Below are 12,638 nucleotides of genomic sequence, written 5' to 3'. Positions count from 1 at the left end.
TAATAGGTAATGAAGATTAAATAAGCTTTAATTTTTAAATAATTTACAATAATTTTAAAGTGTATGTGTGTGTGAGAGAGAGAGAGAAAGACAAAGTGCTAGAATAGTGTGTGGCAAGTAGCAAGCCCGGTGTGTTTGGTGTTACATACACACATCTCACAGAACCCCTAGTATGTGCCTGAGAGGGTACAAAGCCACGTGGCAGAAGAGAACAAATGTTACTCAGTAACTTGGGAAGAAATGTTTATATGAAAACATACATTTTATCAGGAATTACAGTAAAACATATCATGAACAATATTGAGATATCAAGTATTGATTTTTTTTAAGACATATTCTTGAGCAGCCAGTTGGGGCTAGATTCACAGATTCCCTGGTGGCCTCAGTATGCTCTTCTCTGTAGGCAGGAGAATTTTAGTGGGAATATCTGAGACTCCTTGGCTTGTCTTTCTAAGGGTGGCTTTGATCAGCAAACAAACCTAAGCCATGGCAGTATTTTCATGGTGTCTTACTATCTCACATGGTTGAGATTAATCTGAACTATTAAAACTTTGCATGATTTCAGGTTTGTAACATTTTTTTAAGATTTTTAAATTTTATTTAAAAAAATTTTTCTATATTTGACAAGTAGAGTTACAAACACTGAAAGAGAAAGAAAGATCTTCCTTCCGTTGGTTCACTCCCCAAATGGCCTCAATGGCTGGAGCTACGCCAGTCTGAAGCAAGGAGCCACATGCTCTTCCAGATGTCCCATGCGGGTGCAGGGGCCCAAGCACTTGGGCCATCCTCCACTGCTTTCCCAGGACATAGCAGAGAGCTGGACTGGAAGAGGAGCAACCAGCACTAGAACCGGCGCCCATATGGGATGCTGGCACAGCAGGCAGAGGATTAACCTAGTGCGCCACGGCGCCGGCCCCAAGATTTTTAAATTTTCAAAATTTATCTGAGAGGCAGAAGGAAGAAGAGCCAGAGCAAGTCTCCATCTCTTGGTTCACTCCCCAAATGCCGACAGTGGCCAGCGCTCGGCTGGGACTGGAGCCAACTCAATCCAGATCTGTGTGGCAGCAAGAACCCATGCCTTCAGCCATCACCACTGCTTCCACTGTGCTGTCCGCATGGGCATACAGCTGGAATCGGAAGCCAGCAGCAGGGATCAAGCCCAGCCACCGTGGTATGGGACTGAGCTGTTTGAACCACTAGATCCAGTGCTTTCCCTTCTAATTTAAAACTTTAAAAATAAAATGCCTTGTTTACCAATTTTTGCTTACCTCTTTTTTTCCTTTTGTTTTTACTGAGACCCAGATAAAATTCAAAAGATGCAGTCTTTGATTGTGTAATCTTGCTCAGTTATCTGGATTTTATCTTGATGTTCTATTATAATTCTCTGCCAGGTACAGTGATGACCAGAAGTTTATCTGGGGCAGGTGGCATGACATACTGGCCAAGCCACTGCTTGGGACACCCACATCTCGTATCAGAATGCCTGGGTCTGACCCCTAGCTTTGCTTCTGATCCAGCTTCCTGCTGATACACACTTTGAGAGGCAGCATGTGACGGCTCAGTTACTTGAGTCCCTGACACCCATATGGGAGACGCAGGTGGGATTCTGGACCCTTGGGTTTAGACTGGCCCAGCCTCAAGAGTTTCAGGTATTCGGGGAGTGAACCAGCAGATAGGAGATGGAGGACTGTCACTGTCACTCTTCTTTCAAATAAATACATATAGATGAGTTAAATTATGCTTAGAGGGAGTTTACATGACTTGGAAGCGACCAAGAATGAAAATGGCTGTCCTTCCTGCGACTTAATGACACTCACTGCCTAGGACTTTGGTTTCTTTACCAGTACATAAAACATGCTGCTCTCTGCACGGGAGTGTCTCTGTGGTCACGGAGATGCCTGTCTTTTCCAGAAGTCTTAATTGCTGGTGCTTGTCTGCATGTGGCCATTTCAGGTAGTATATTCGTGTGGCTCTTGACATAGGTTAGCTTCCCATACAAAGTAGAACTGCTGAAAGTGGGTCCACACCCAGGAGAGGGTCCCTGGGGTTCTCCGTGTCAGAGGGAGGGATAGTACCCCCAAAAGGTGAATTGGCACTTACCTGAAGGAAAAAATTGATAGACAATTGGACTCTATTGATGATAATAACATCGTTAGGGTATTTAAAGAGGAATTTTAAATGAAAATATATTTTGCAGAGAAAAAACACATTGGTGGTTGTTTAAATATGGTTGGTATTTACCCTCAAACCAAAGAACCTCTTACTTTTTTTCTTAATCTTACTTCATGAGCGCATACTTGTGATTGAATCTGCCATTATTCGCAGAACAGTTGTTAAAAATGAGTCAGAACCACTCCCTGAAATGTCCTGCTCCACAGGCAGAGGCGCGCCTGCTCGAGGAGCAGCGGAGAGTCCAGGTCTACCTTCACGAAAGCACCCAGGACGAGCTGGCGCGCAAGTGTGAGCAGGTCCTCATCGAGAAGCACTTGGAAATCTTCCACACGGAGTTTCAGAATTTGCTGGATGCTGACAAAAATGAAGGTGAGTCGTGAAGCCTCACGAGTAGGTATTTGTTATCATCTGCGGTTTGGAAATTCTATCCTGTGAAGTAACGTTATTTCTAAGGCCATGTTTCTCAGGTCAGCTGCACGTGCGCGTATTTGCGTGTACCCAGTAGGTCTCTGACTTGGCCAGGGTGCTTCCGGGCGACTCGGGGAAGCGCGTGCTCTGGGGTTAGCGTGAATTACGACCTGTCCCATACCCCTGGTTTTTACCCTGAGTAGCTTCCCTGTGAAAATTCTGAGATGATTTCATGTTTTCCTTCACAGCATGTTTTACTAGGACGTGTTAGAAGCTCAGTAAAAGGTAGATGTTCAAGATTTGGGAATCTCTTTTGTCTTCGGTCCTTGTAAATTGAACATATACCATACACAGGTTTAATGAAGAATTTGGAGGACTTTTTAGTGACTTCTTTATGTAGTTGAGAGGTTTATCTGTAGTTTCCTTGAATTTATTCCTTTTTTTAAACAACTATTTGAAAGCTTACTATGTGTCAAAATAAATAACAACTTGATCTTGGGAATTTGGGGAGGCATTAGATATGATTTCAGATTTAAAAATTTCTCTAATGTTAATGGTGTTTTACACTGAAGAAAAATAATCTTCACAACAACATGATCTCATTTTAGCCAAGTATACATAAACCAAATAGAAAACACTAGGTTATGATTGTTTTGGTTACTAAGATCTAAATGCATGGTGATTTCGTGTCAGGGTATCTCTCGTCATAATGGAAATGCGTAGTGAATGGAGTGGGTATACAGTTTGTTTCAGTGGCCACCTTCCTCTTTCAGATCTGGGGCGCATGTATAACCTTGTCTCCAGGATCCAGGATGGCCTAGGAGAACTGAAAAAACTGCTGGAGACACACATCCACAATCAGGGTCTTGCAGCAATTGAAAAGTGTGGAGAAGCTGCTTTGAACGTGAGTAATACGCAGCTGTGGACCTAACTTCACAGTGGACTGCAGCCACATATTCTGCACCTTTCTGTGCCAAGGCAGAGAGTAAGATTGTCCCCAGAGGTCGGCAGAGGGCCCTAGTTTCACCTTTCTGAAGTGGAGCATTCACGGGCACCTTGGGTAGCACGTGCTGCCGTAGGTTTTCTTGTACTGTTTTTTCATTGAGGAGGTCACTGGTTTTTTTTTCCTTGAAAATTTTCTCATTACTATTGTGTTCTTATCCTAAAACAGAATTTTATTGTTTCCATAGAATAGTTTTTATATTGTACTCACAAAATGTTTTTAATTAAGAAAAATTATTTTTCAAAGATTTATTTATTTGAGAGGTAGAGTTACAGACAGTAGGAGAGACAGTGGGAGAGGTCTTCCATCCACTGGTTCACTCCCTAATGGCCATAACAGCTGGAGCTGAGCCAATCTGAAGCCAGGAGCTTCCGCCAGGTTTCCCCCACAGGTGCAAGGTCCAAGCACTTGGGCCGTCTGCTACTGCTTTCCCAGGCCATAGCAGAGAGCTGGATCAGAGGAGGAGCAGCCAGGACTTGAACCAGTGCCCATATGGGATGCCAGCACTACAGGGGGTAGCTGTCCTGCTATGCCACAATGCTAGCCCCGAAAGATTATTTTTAGAGCGAATACTATTCCTGGATTTCTGCAAAAAGAATATTTTCCCAAATGTTTCTTTGCTCATGGCTGTGAAGTTTCAGACTGCCGAGTTTGTACTGCACAACCTTTCCAGCTCTGGCTTCCTACCTGTTGCCTCCATTCCCAGTGATAGGATAACCCATGAACTTGGGGAAGCTCACAGAAGAACAGATGTACCCATTGTGTGGCGGGCACACAGTGGGTGCTTAAATACTTGTTGTAAAAAAGAATAATAGAATAAGTAGGTCTGCCAAAAAATAATTAAAGTAGGTAATAATTGTGATCATATGTGGTAGGTGTAAAAGATAACACAAATATGGTGGTTTTCTAAAGCCCACTGTTTCAAAAAAAGCTTGTTTGGAATTAGTGAAAGTTAAATTATTCCACATAGTTATAAACAGGATTTAAATACTTTGAGAACTCAATTTTTAAAGTTAAAAACTTTTGCCTGATTGAGTTGAACCATTGTATCTGAGAAGTACTTATAATCAGCATATTAAATGCCATAGAAGAAACTACTTAATGATTTTTTAAAAATTTTTTTATTTATTTGAAAGGCAGAGTTACAGAGAGGCAGAGGCAGTCTTCCATCCGCTGGTTCATTCCCCAAATGGCCACTAGGGCCAGAGCTGGGCCAATCTGAAGCCAGGAGCTTCCTCTGGGTTTTCCATGCGGGTGCAGGGGTCCAAGGACTCGGGCCATCCTCTGCCGCTTTCCCAGTAGAGAGCTGGAACCGAAGTGGAGCAGCCAGGACTCAAACCAGTGCTCACACAGGATGCCAGCACTGCAGACGGTGGCGTTACCTGCTGTGCCACAGCACCGGCCCTTAAATGATTTTTTAAGGGCAAAAAAGTTCTTACATGCTAATCCAGTGTCTTGGTCTAAACTGAAATACTTTATGTTGCACCCAAATTGTCCTTTATTAAATAAGATCCTTTGAGAGGTCTTCCCCCAGCGTTTCTTATTCACCTAGGCCGATAATTATCTGCTTAAAAACCAGCTTTACTGTTAAATATCTGGGCTAGATTGAAATTATTAGACTGCAGATTCATAATGTGATTGAAATAGTATCTTTTTGTTACATGCTTCAAAACATGTTTATGAATTTTTTCTTAAGATTTTTGTTCTCATAGTTAAAACTGATTTAAAAACTAAAGGCTGTTCCTGAATAAGTGGCTCAGAGGGGGATTTCCCTCGTGGTGTCTCCCCGTCTGTACCTAAATAAAAACTGGCAGTCCTCCTTGATGAAGCGTAACTGGAGAGAGAGCCCTCCAAACGGGTACTATTTTTAGCTGTGCTGTTTCTTGTACCTTGCCCAGACACCCTTGCCAGCTGCTGCCCTGGGCATGCAGGTGTCGGCTCCTCATGGAGAACAGGGGCTTCCGGGCTGTGTGATGTTGACGTAGCGTACTGCCCCCATCCTTAAGGCATCCAGCATGTTTGGAGTTCTCCCCAGCCTAGATTGGGGTTGAGAGTGCTGACACCCTACTGCTGTGCCAGAAATGAATGACCATGTTGCTATCACTGGGGAAACTGGTACACAAAGACATGCAAGGATGGGGTGTAAAACTGGTTTATTATAGCCAAGCAAAGAGGATCAGTAATTATTTAATAGACAAGTTACCCCGTGTTTGACTTTGGACTGAAAAAACAGTGGGCATGATGGTAAAGAGCACATTTTACATGGCATTAACTCCATTGAGGGGCCCACATTGTGGCACAGTGGGTTAAGCCACTGCTGGATGCTCTGCTTCTGATCCAGCTCCTTGCTAATGTGCCTGGGAAAGCAGCAGAAGATGGCCCAAATGCGGGGCCCCTGTGCCCACGTGGGAGACCCGGATGAAGCTCCTGGCTTCTGCTTGGCCCATCTGGGGAGTAGAACAGTGGTTAGGAAGATATCTTTCTCTGTGCCTCCCTCTCTCCAGCTCTGCCTTTCAAATAAATAAAACCAAAACAAAATTATTGGTAGTCAGAAACTTAAAATCTTGTGTGCTTGCAGGGGGCGGGGCAGAACACAAATGTGTTTAGTAGTTGGCAGTGTCGTGTTATAGAAAGCACTGTGCACTAACATAGGAAGAGAGGTGCCATCCCCTTGGGGAGCACCCTAAAAGTAGACCGTTCCTTCCAGCTGTGTGTCTGGCGCCACCCTCGGTTCCTAGTTTTTCTTTGTTTTTTAAGTCCACTGAGGCAGCTAGCAGACTGGTACTAGTTGGTGTTACAGCTCAAAGGGCCAACAAATGTTGCAGATAAAATTGAAGTCATTGTTTTCACTTATTCAGCAAGCATTTAGGGAATTCCTTTGAATAGTTGAAACTGAAATGCTAACCTTTATCTTCTCATCAGATCCCGATGAGCTCATGTGCCTAGCGTAGTGACTACATTGTAGATCCTTTTATTTATTTTTTGACAGGCAGAGTTAGAGACAGAGAGAAGGGTCTTCCTCTTTCCATTGGTTTACCCCCCAAATGGCCGCTATGGCCCGCACGCTGTGCCAATCCAAAGCCAGGAGCCAGGTGCTTCCTCCTGGTCTCCCATGCAGGTGCAGGGCCCAAGCACTCAGGCCATCCTCTACTATCTTCCCGGGTCACAGCAGAGAGCTGGACTGGAAGAGGAGCAACTGAGACAGAATCTGGCGCCCTGACCGGGACTAGAACCTGGGGTGCTGGCGCCGCAGGCAGAGGATTAGCCAAGTGAGCCACAGCCCCGACTGATCCATTTTTTTAAGAAAAGAAATTAACTTATTTGAAAGAGTGACTGAAAGGGAGGGAGGAAGAGAGAGTTTCTGTTCACTGGTTCATTCCCCAAATGGCTGCAGCAGCCGGAATTAGCTCAGACTAGCCAGAAGCCGAAACTTGATGTGAGTCTACCGGGTGGATGGCAGGGACCCCAGCATGTGAGCTGTCATCTGCTCCCAGGTGCATTTGCAGGAAGCTGGGTTGGCTTGCATCCTCTGTTTCACTGCCCAGAATGGCTACAGCAGCCAGGGCTAGGCCAGGATCTTCTTCCAGGCCTCCCATGTGGGCTCAGGCGCCCAAGTCCTTGGGCCACTTTTCACTGCTTTTCCAGGGAGCTGGCTCCGAAGTGGAGCATCTGGGACTTGAACTGGCGCTCATATGGGATACCAGTGTCCCAGGCAGTGGCTTAACCAGCTACACCCAACACTGTCCACAGCATTTTAATCTTTGTAAAACATCATTTAATGCTTTAATAGTTTTGCTCTGCAGTCTTTTTTTTTTTTAATGTTGTATCTTTTTTTTTTATTTATTTATTTTTTATTTATTTATTTTTTTGACAGGCAGAGTGGACAGTGAGAGAGAGAGAGACAGAGAGAAAGGTCTTCCTTTTGCCGTTGGTTCACCCTCCAATGGCCGCCGCAGCCGGCGCGCTGCGGCCGGCGCACCGCGCTGATCCGATGGCAGGAGCCAGGAGCCAGGTGCTTTTCCTGGTCTGCCATGGGGTGCAGGACCCAAGCACCTGGGCCATCCTCCACTGCACTCCCTGGCCACAGCAGAGAGCTGGCCTGGAAGAGGGGCAACTGGGACAGAATCCGGCGCCCCAACCGGGACTAGAACCCGGTGTGCCGGCGCCGCTAGGCGGAGGATTAGCCTAGTGAGCCGCGGCGCCGGCCAATGCTCTGCAGTCTTGATCTTTTGTTTTAAACAGGAAAAATAAAACTGTTCCTTCCATGATACGTGAAATCCCTGTATCTAAATTGAAATCCTCTCCGACCCACCCCCGTTTTCCTGAACCTTGTCTTCCAGTGAACTGTTCTGTCAGCTTGTGTCTTCCCCCAGATTCTGTGCACTCGCTGGTTAGACTCCCGGGAATGTCTCTTGATGACAGTCATCTCTGCTCTCTGCTGGCTTAGTCCTGCTGGCTAGGCCAACTCCAGTCCTCGCTTCGAAGAACTCTGTTTCACTACTCCATTCTAAGCCCCTAGCAGGGGTGGGGAAGGCCCAGCCTGCAGGCTAGCCCTGCCCGGGCAACCACAGGTGGAACTTGAAATTCAATAAATTTACAGCAGGCTAATTTTAAGCTGATAATTTTGTGTGGCCCGAAGTGATGTTACAAATATCCAGATGACCTTGGCAAAGAAGAGATTCCCCTCCCCTTCCCTGTGGCATTTATACACTTCTCTCATTATCACTTGGTTTGCTTATAACTTCCGTGTTTCCTGTCTGTCTGCCATATATTGCAGATGTCTCGAGTGAAGCTCATACCCTCATTATAGTTGTATCCTCTCTGTAATCTTAGCACCTAGCACTTAGCTCATCAAGTATTCATTGATGATGATGGTGAAGAAGAGCTGTCTTCTCCACGGCCACCTCTCCCTTCCTGGTTGTGTGTGTTGTCTCAGCTGGAGCCCTCACTGTTTGTAAATGTGCTTTTCTTGACCTTCCTAGTTCTGTTAAACACCTGTCGTCTATGGTTCAAAATCTAGCTCGATGCCATTTGTTGCAAAAAGCCTGTCCTCGGTCACCTTAGAATCTCCCCCTGGAATAATAGCATGTTGGACTATTTAAGTGATATTTGGGTCACTTTACAGTTCAGTTATCTGTGTAGTTTTCTAACAGAGGGGCAGGCATTAGACATAGCAGTTAAGCAGACATTTGATACTGGAGTGCCTGATTCAGGCCCTGCCTCCTCTGCTTCCAGTCTACTTCCTGCTAGTGTGTATCCTGAGGGGCTGCAGGGGTTGGCTTACATGCCACCCACACAAGAAACCCAGATTGAGCTCTGGGCTCCTGGCTTTGGCGTGGCCCACACATGACTGTTGCAGGCATTTAGGGAGTGAGCCAACCAACAGATAGAAGACCTGTCTCTGCCTTGCCTCTGTCTCTCTGACTTTCAAAGGAAATGAAAGTAATTTTAAAATAAAATTTCAAAGAGTAATTGAAAAATAATCAAGTACCATTTTTGAAATGCTTCTAGCAGAGAAAGATTTACCCACATGTGAATCCTCAGTTTAGCACAGTGCCCTGTGTAGAGTTGCATTATTGTTAGATTTCAATTGCACTCTTTATTCTTCCCATTTAGGGGCTGCTTGCACAATGTGTAAAATTTGGGGTACACCAAAAAGAGTAGATAAATGGAATTTAAACATTGATCTATTTGGGTGCAAAAAATTTTTGAAATTCATGCATAGTTTTTCAACAGCATTTTCCATGAATTTTTTGAAGACCCCCTCAGGATAAATCAGAGTAGCAAAGTAAGCATATGGAACACAAGGCAAAGGTTAAGTGGGCACGTAAAGTGCAATCAGTGTACTCTAACTCTTGGTAAGGGTGGGTCACATATTTGCCATTGAATTTTCCTAGTCAGTACTAGGAAGTATGATCAGCTGGCAACTCAGAACAGTTTTTCCTATTCAGTTCTTTCTCCAGTCTCATCTGGAGGCAACATCCTAAATGTAGAGTGAATCTCAGCAGTACGCTTAGAGGTAAATACGATGTTGACCCACTGGATGACTTTGCAGTTTTCCTTAACAGCAGCTTAGAGCAAAATGCCAAAAAAAAACTGAGGGAGGGAGTCAAATCCTGCACACTTGTTAGTACTTGTTAATTAGCTCTTGAGGATAAAACTGAAGCCATCTTGATAATTACATGATTCCTCAGGATGTGAATGCTGTTGTCCTCTCCTCAAAGGTGGTTTCCTAAATGAACATAAATTGGGTCACAGCAGAATGTGTCACTGCTGTCGGTAGGGTCACAATGGCAACAGGAAAGCATAAAACCGTATCTTAATTTAGCATCCTTGGTTTAACTGCTGTTGAAATGTGATCCAGCAGAAATGGGTGTGTAGGTATTTTGATGTCCAGCAAGGCTGTTTGGTCTAACGTGGGGATATTAGGCTGTAGAGACTGACCCAGAAACCAAATCATGCATATTTATTTTCAGCTTTGAAGGAGATTGTGTCTTGAATGAAATCCGAGGACAAATTGCCAGGAGCGGCTGGTCTCAGGGTTGTAATGATAGTGCTTGCAAGAGGGAGAACTTAACATGAAGAATTTTATAGGCAGAAATAAAACCAGGTAGCTCCAACAAGCATGTTTTCCAGTATGGCGTTAAAGGCAGGAGTGTTTAAGAACTTATCGGAATTATGAAATGTTCTATGGTCCGTATTGAGAGCTTGAGTTGTAAGTAGTTATAAAACCCTGGTCATGTGTGAACTTAGGCTAGAGTGAACAGAGTAACACAGTACTGGATACTTGCGGGAGGTCTGGATCTGCTTTGTACATCTGCGATTCCCTTTGTATTCCACAGTCAACTGCATGCCTAAACAACTGAGTCCTATTCTGTAGATGGGTGGAAAACAATAATAACCATTTAGTGATGAAACCAGGGAACCTTACATTTGGAGTCTGACCTGGCTTGGTTTGGTCGAAGAAGGTAATGACAAGCTTATAGAACAAGAAAATCCTAGCCGGCCACAGGCGTGACGGTCCCTGAAAGCCAGATGATGTTCTTTCTTACTTTGAATATGTTTGAGAATTTTCCATATTAGACCATTTTAGGGTCTGGCACTGTGGCAGAGCAGGTAAAGCCACTGCCTGCAGTGCAGGCATCCCATATGGGTGCCGATTCTAGTCCTGGCTGCTCCACTTCTGATCCAACTCTCTGCTATGGCCTGGGAAAGCAGTACAAGATGGCCCAAGTCCTTAGGCCCCTGCACCCACATCCTGGCTCCTGGCTTCGGACTGGCCTAGCTCCAGCCGTTGTGGCCAACTGGGAGTGAACCAGCGGATGAAAGACCTCTCTCTCTGCCTCTTCCTCTCTGTAACTCTGCCTTTCAGATAAATAATCTTTAAAAAGAAAAAAAAAAAGACATTTAAAAAAAAATAAGAAAAGGAACACATAGGCTATCAGTTAGTGGATGTGTTCGGAAAGTTACTGTAGGACAGAAAGCACAGCTGTGCGCAGCGTCTCAGACTGACGGATTTACTTACCAAGAGCTGATACGTGCTGGAGATAGAAATTGGTTTAGGTAGCAGGCAGCTGAATTGTGATCTGTAACTCAAGGGAAGCAAGGATGGCCTGGGTCTGTTTATCGGGAGGAAAAGAGGAACCACTTTGAATGAAAAAACTAGTTGTGGTTTTTGAGTCTAGGAGAATCAGTCTGCTTTTATATCCAGGATGCTCCTTGCTTTCTTCCAACTGTAGAGAAGGTTTGAGCCATGTCACAAGCAAGCCCCTTTTGGAAGTGCACATTCCTGCTCAACTCTGACTTCTCATTTACGAGTCCTGACGTGACCCCTGATTGCGTCGAGGCAGTTAGAGACTACCTGCGAGCGTCGCTCTCCCCGTCTTGTGTTCTTCCTGAGACAGGCAGCCCTGTGCCTGCCTTCCTGCCCACTGCTCCTGTCTTTCAGATGCATCTTTACTCACTCTCTTCAGAATGACAAGGCATGGCAAGTCTTAGTTCTGCATTCAGATTCAGTGTTTCACCTTTGATCGCTCAGCCCTAACTCTGGTCAGCCTAGAGCCTCAGCAGTGACAGGGAGCAATACCAGCAGGCTGAGGTGACGGAAGCTGCAGCTGTACCTGGGACTGAAGAAAAACGTAGGTGTGAGCGGAACTAGGGCAAGACCAGGGTCAACATTAACCCCTGCACTGGGGCGGCTGGTTCAGGAGCCGGTGAAAGTTAGCAGAATCCACGGGTAATGTTACCTGCCCGAAACTCAGAGCCTTGATCACAAGAGAAAGCCAAAAGTAGCAAGGAGACAGGTTAGATAATGGGAACAGAGCATACTTACATGATAGTATTTTTGTCTCAGTATTTTAAAATTAAAACTACCCTCTGAAGAACGGTTGATTCCTAGGTTAGCTAGGAAAAGTCTGTTAAGAAAATGCAAGATGTTTACGAAATGATTTTTGAGACCTCACGTTTATCTCCATTATTGATCATCATATCAACACTAATTTTATTCCCTGGCTACACAACAAACCGTGGAGGGGAGAACACGGAACCTGCTGGGGGTGGGGAAGCCAGGCCAGGGCTGATTTTCGCAGGTAGTCAGTTGAATGGGACTCTGCATGCAGACACATTGTTTCCTTTTTCTCTGTAGCAGATGGTTTGTGGTACTTTTTTTCCTGGAAATTGCGCTCTCCATATTATCTGTGGAGATGATGTTACTCCAAAGATCAAGTGGATAGGAGGAAGAATCCCATTGCCCCCAAATAAGTGCATCATGTTAGCGACTTCAGGAGGGTTGATTGCTCTCCTCCTCCTTCTTTGGAAAGAGAGACTGCCCGGAGGTGAGAACCGTGGTTGCTGTCCAGCAGGGTCCCTGTGTCTCTGGTGGAACTGTTCGCAGTGCTGGCTTGCCTGTCCCCACAACTCCCCAAGGCTCCGGGAGCTGCTGAGTTCTGTTTCACCCTGAAATGTATGTGAAAAGTACCCTCAAACGTGGCCCTGGATAAGAGCATATTTAGGCCAGCGCCACGGCTCAATACGCTAATCCTCCGCCTACGGTGCT

The 12,638-nt window shown here is 45.2% G+C and overlaps 1 protein-coding gene across 3 annotated transcripts in view; it reads left to right on the top strand.

The window, feature by feature from the left end:
• The window catches only part of CUL1 (cullin 1), a 109,082-nt gene that overhangs the window by 77,273 nt on the left and 19,171 nt on the right, over positions 1-12,638 (top strand). For all 3 annotated transcript variants that reach the window (XM_051849029.2, XM_051849028.2, XM_051849027.2), the window contains exons 8-9: positions 2,379-2,541; positions 3,354-3,484. In XM_051849029.2, the coding sequence (XP_051704989.1) occupies positions 2,379-2,541; positions 3,354-3,484 (294 nt within the window). The remainder of the gene's footprint in view (positions 1-2,378; positions 2,542-3,353; positions 3,485-12,638) is intronic.

This window comes from Oryctolagus cuniculus, chromosome 3, assembly GCF_964237555.1.
Source record: "Oryctolagus cuniculus chromosome 3, mOryCun1.1, whole genome shotgun sequence".
In the NCBI taxonomy this organism is placed as follows: domain Eukaryota; kingdom Metazoa; phylum Chordata; class Mammalia; order Lagomorpha; family Leporidae; genus Oryctolagus; species Oryctolagus cuniculus.
The sequence above is the reverse complement of the archived record's forward strand: the minus strand, read 5'-3'. Positions and strand labels throughout refer to the sequence as shown.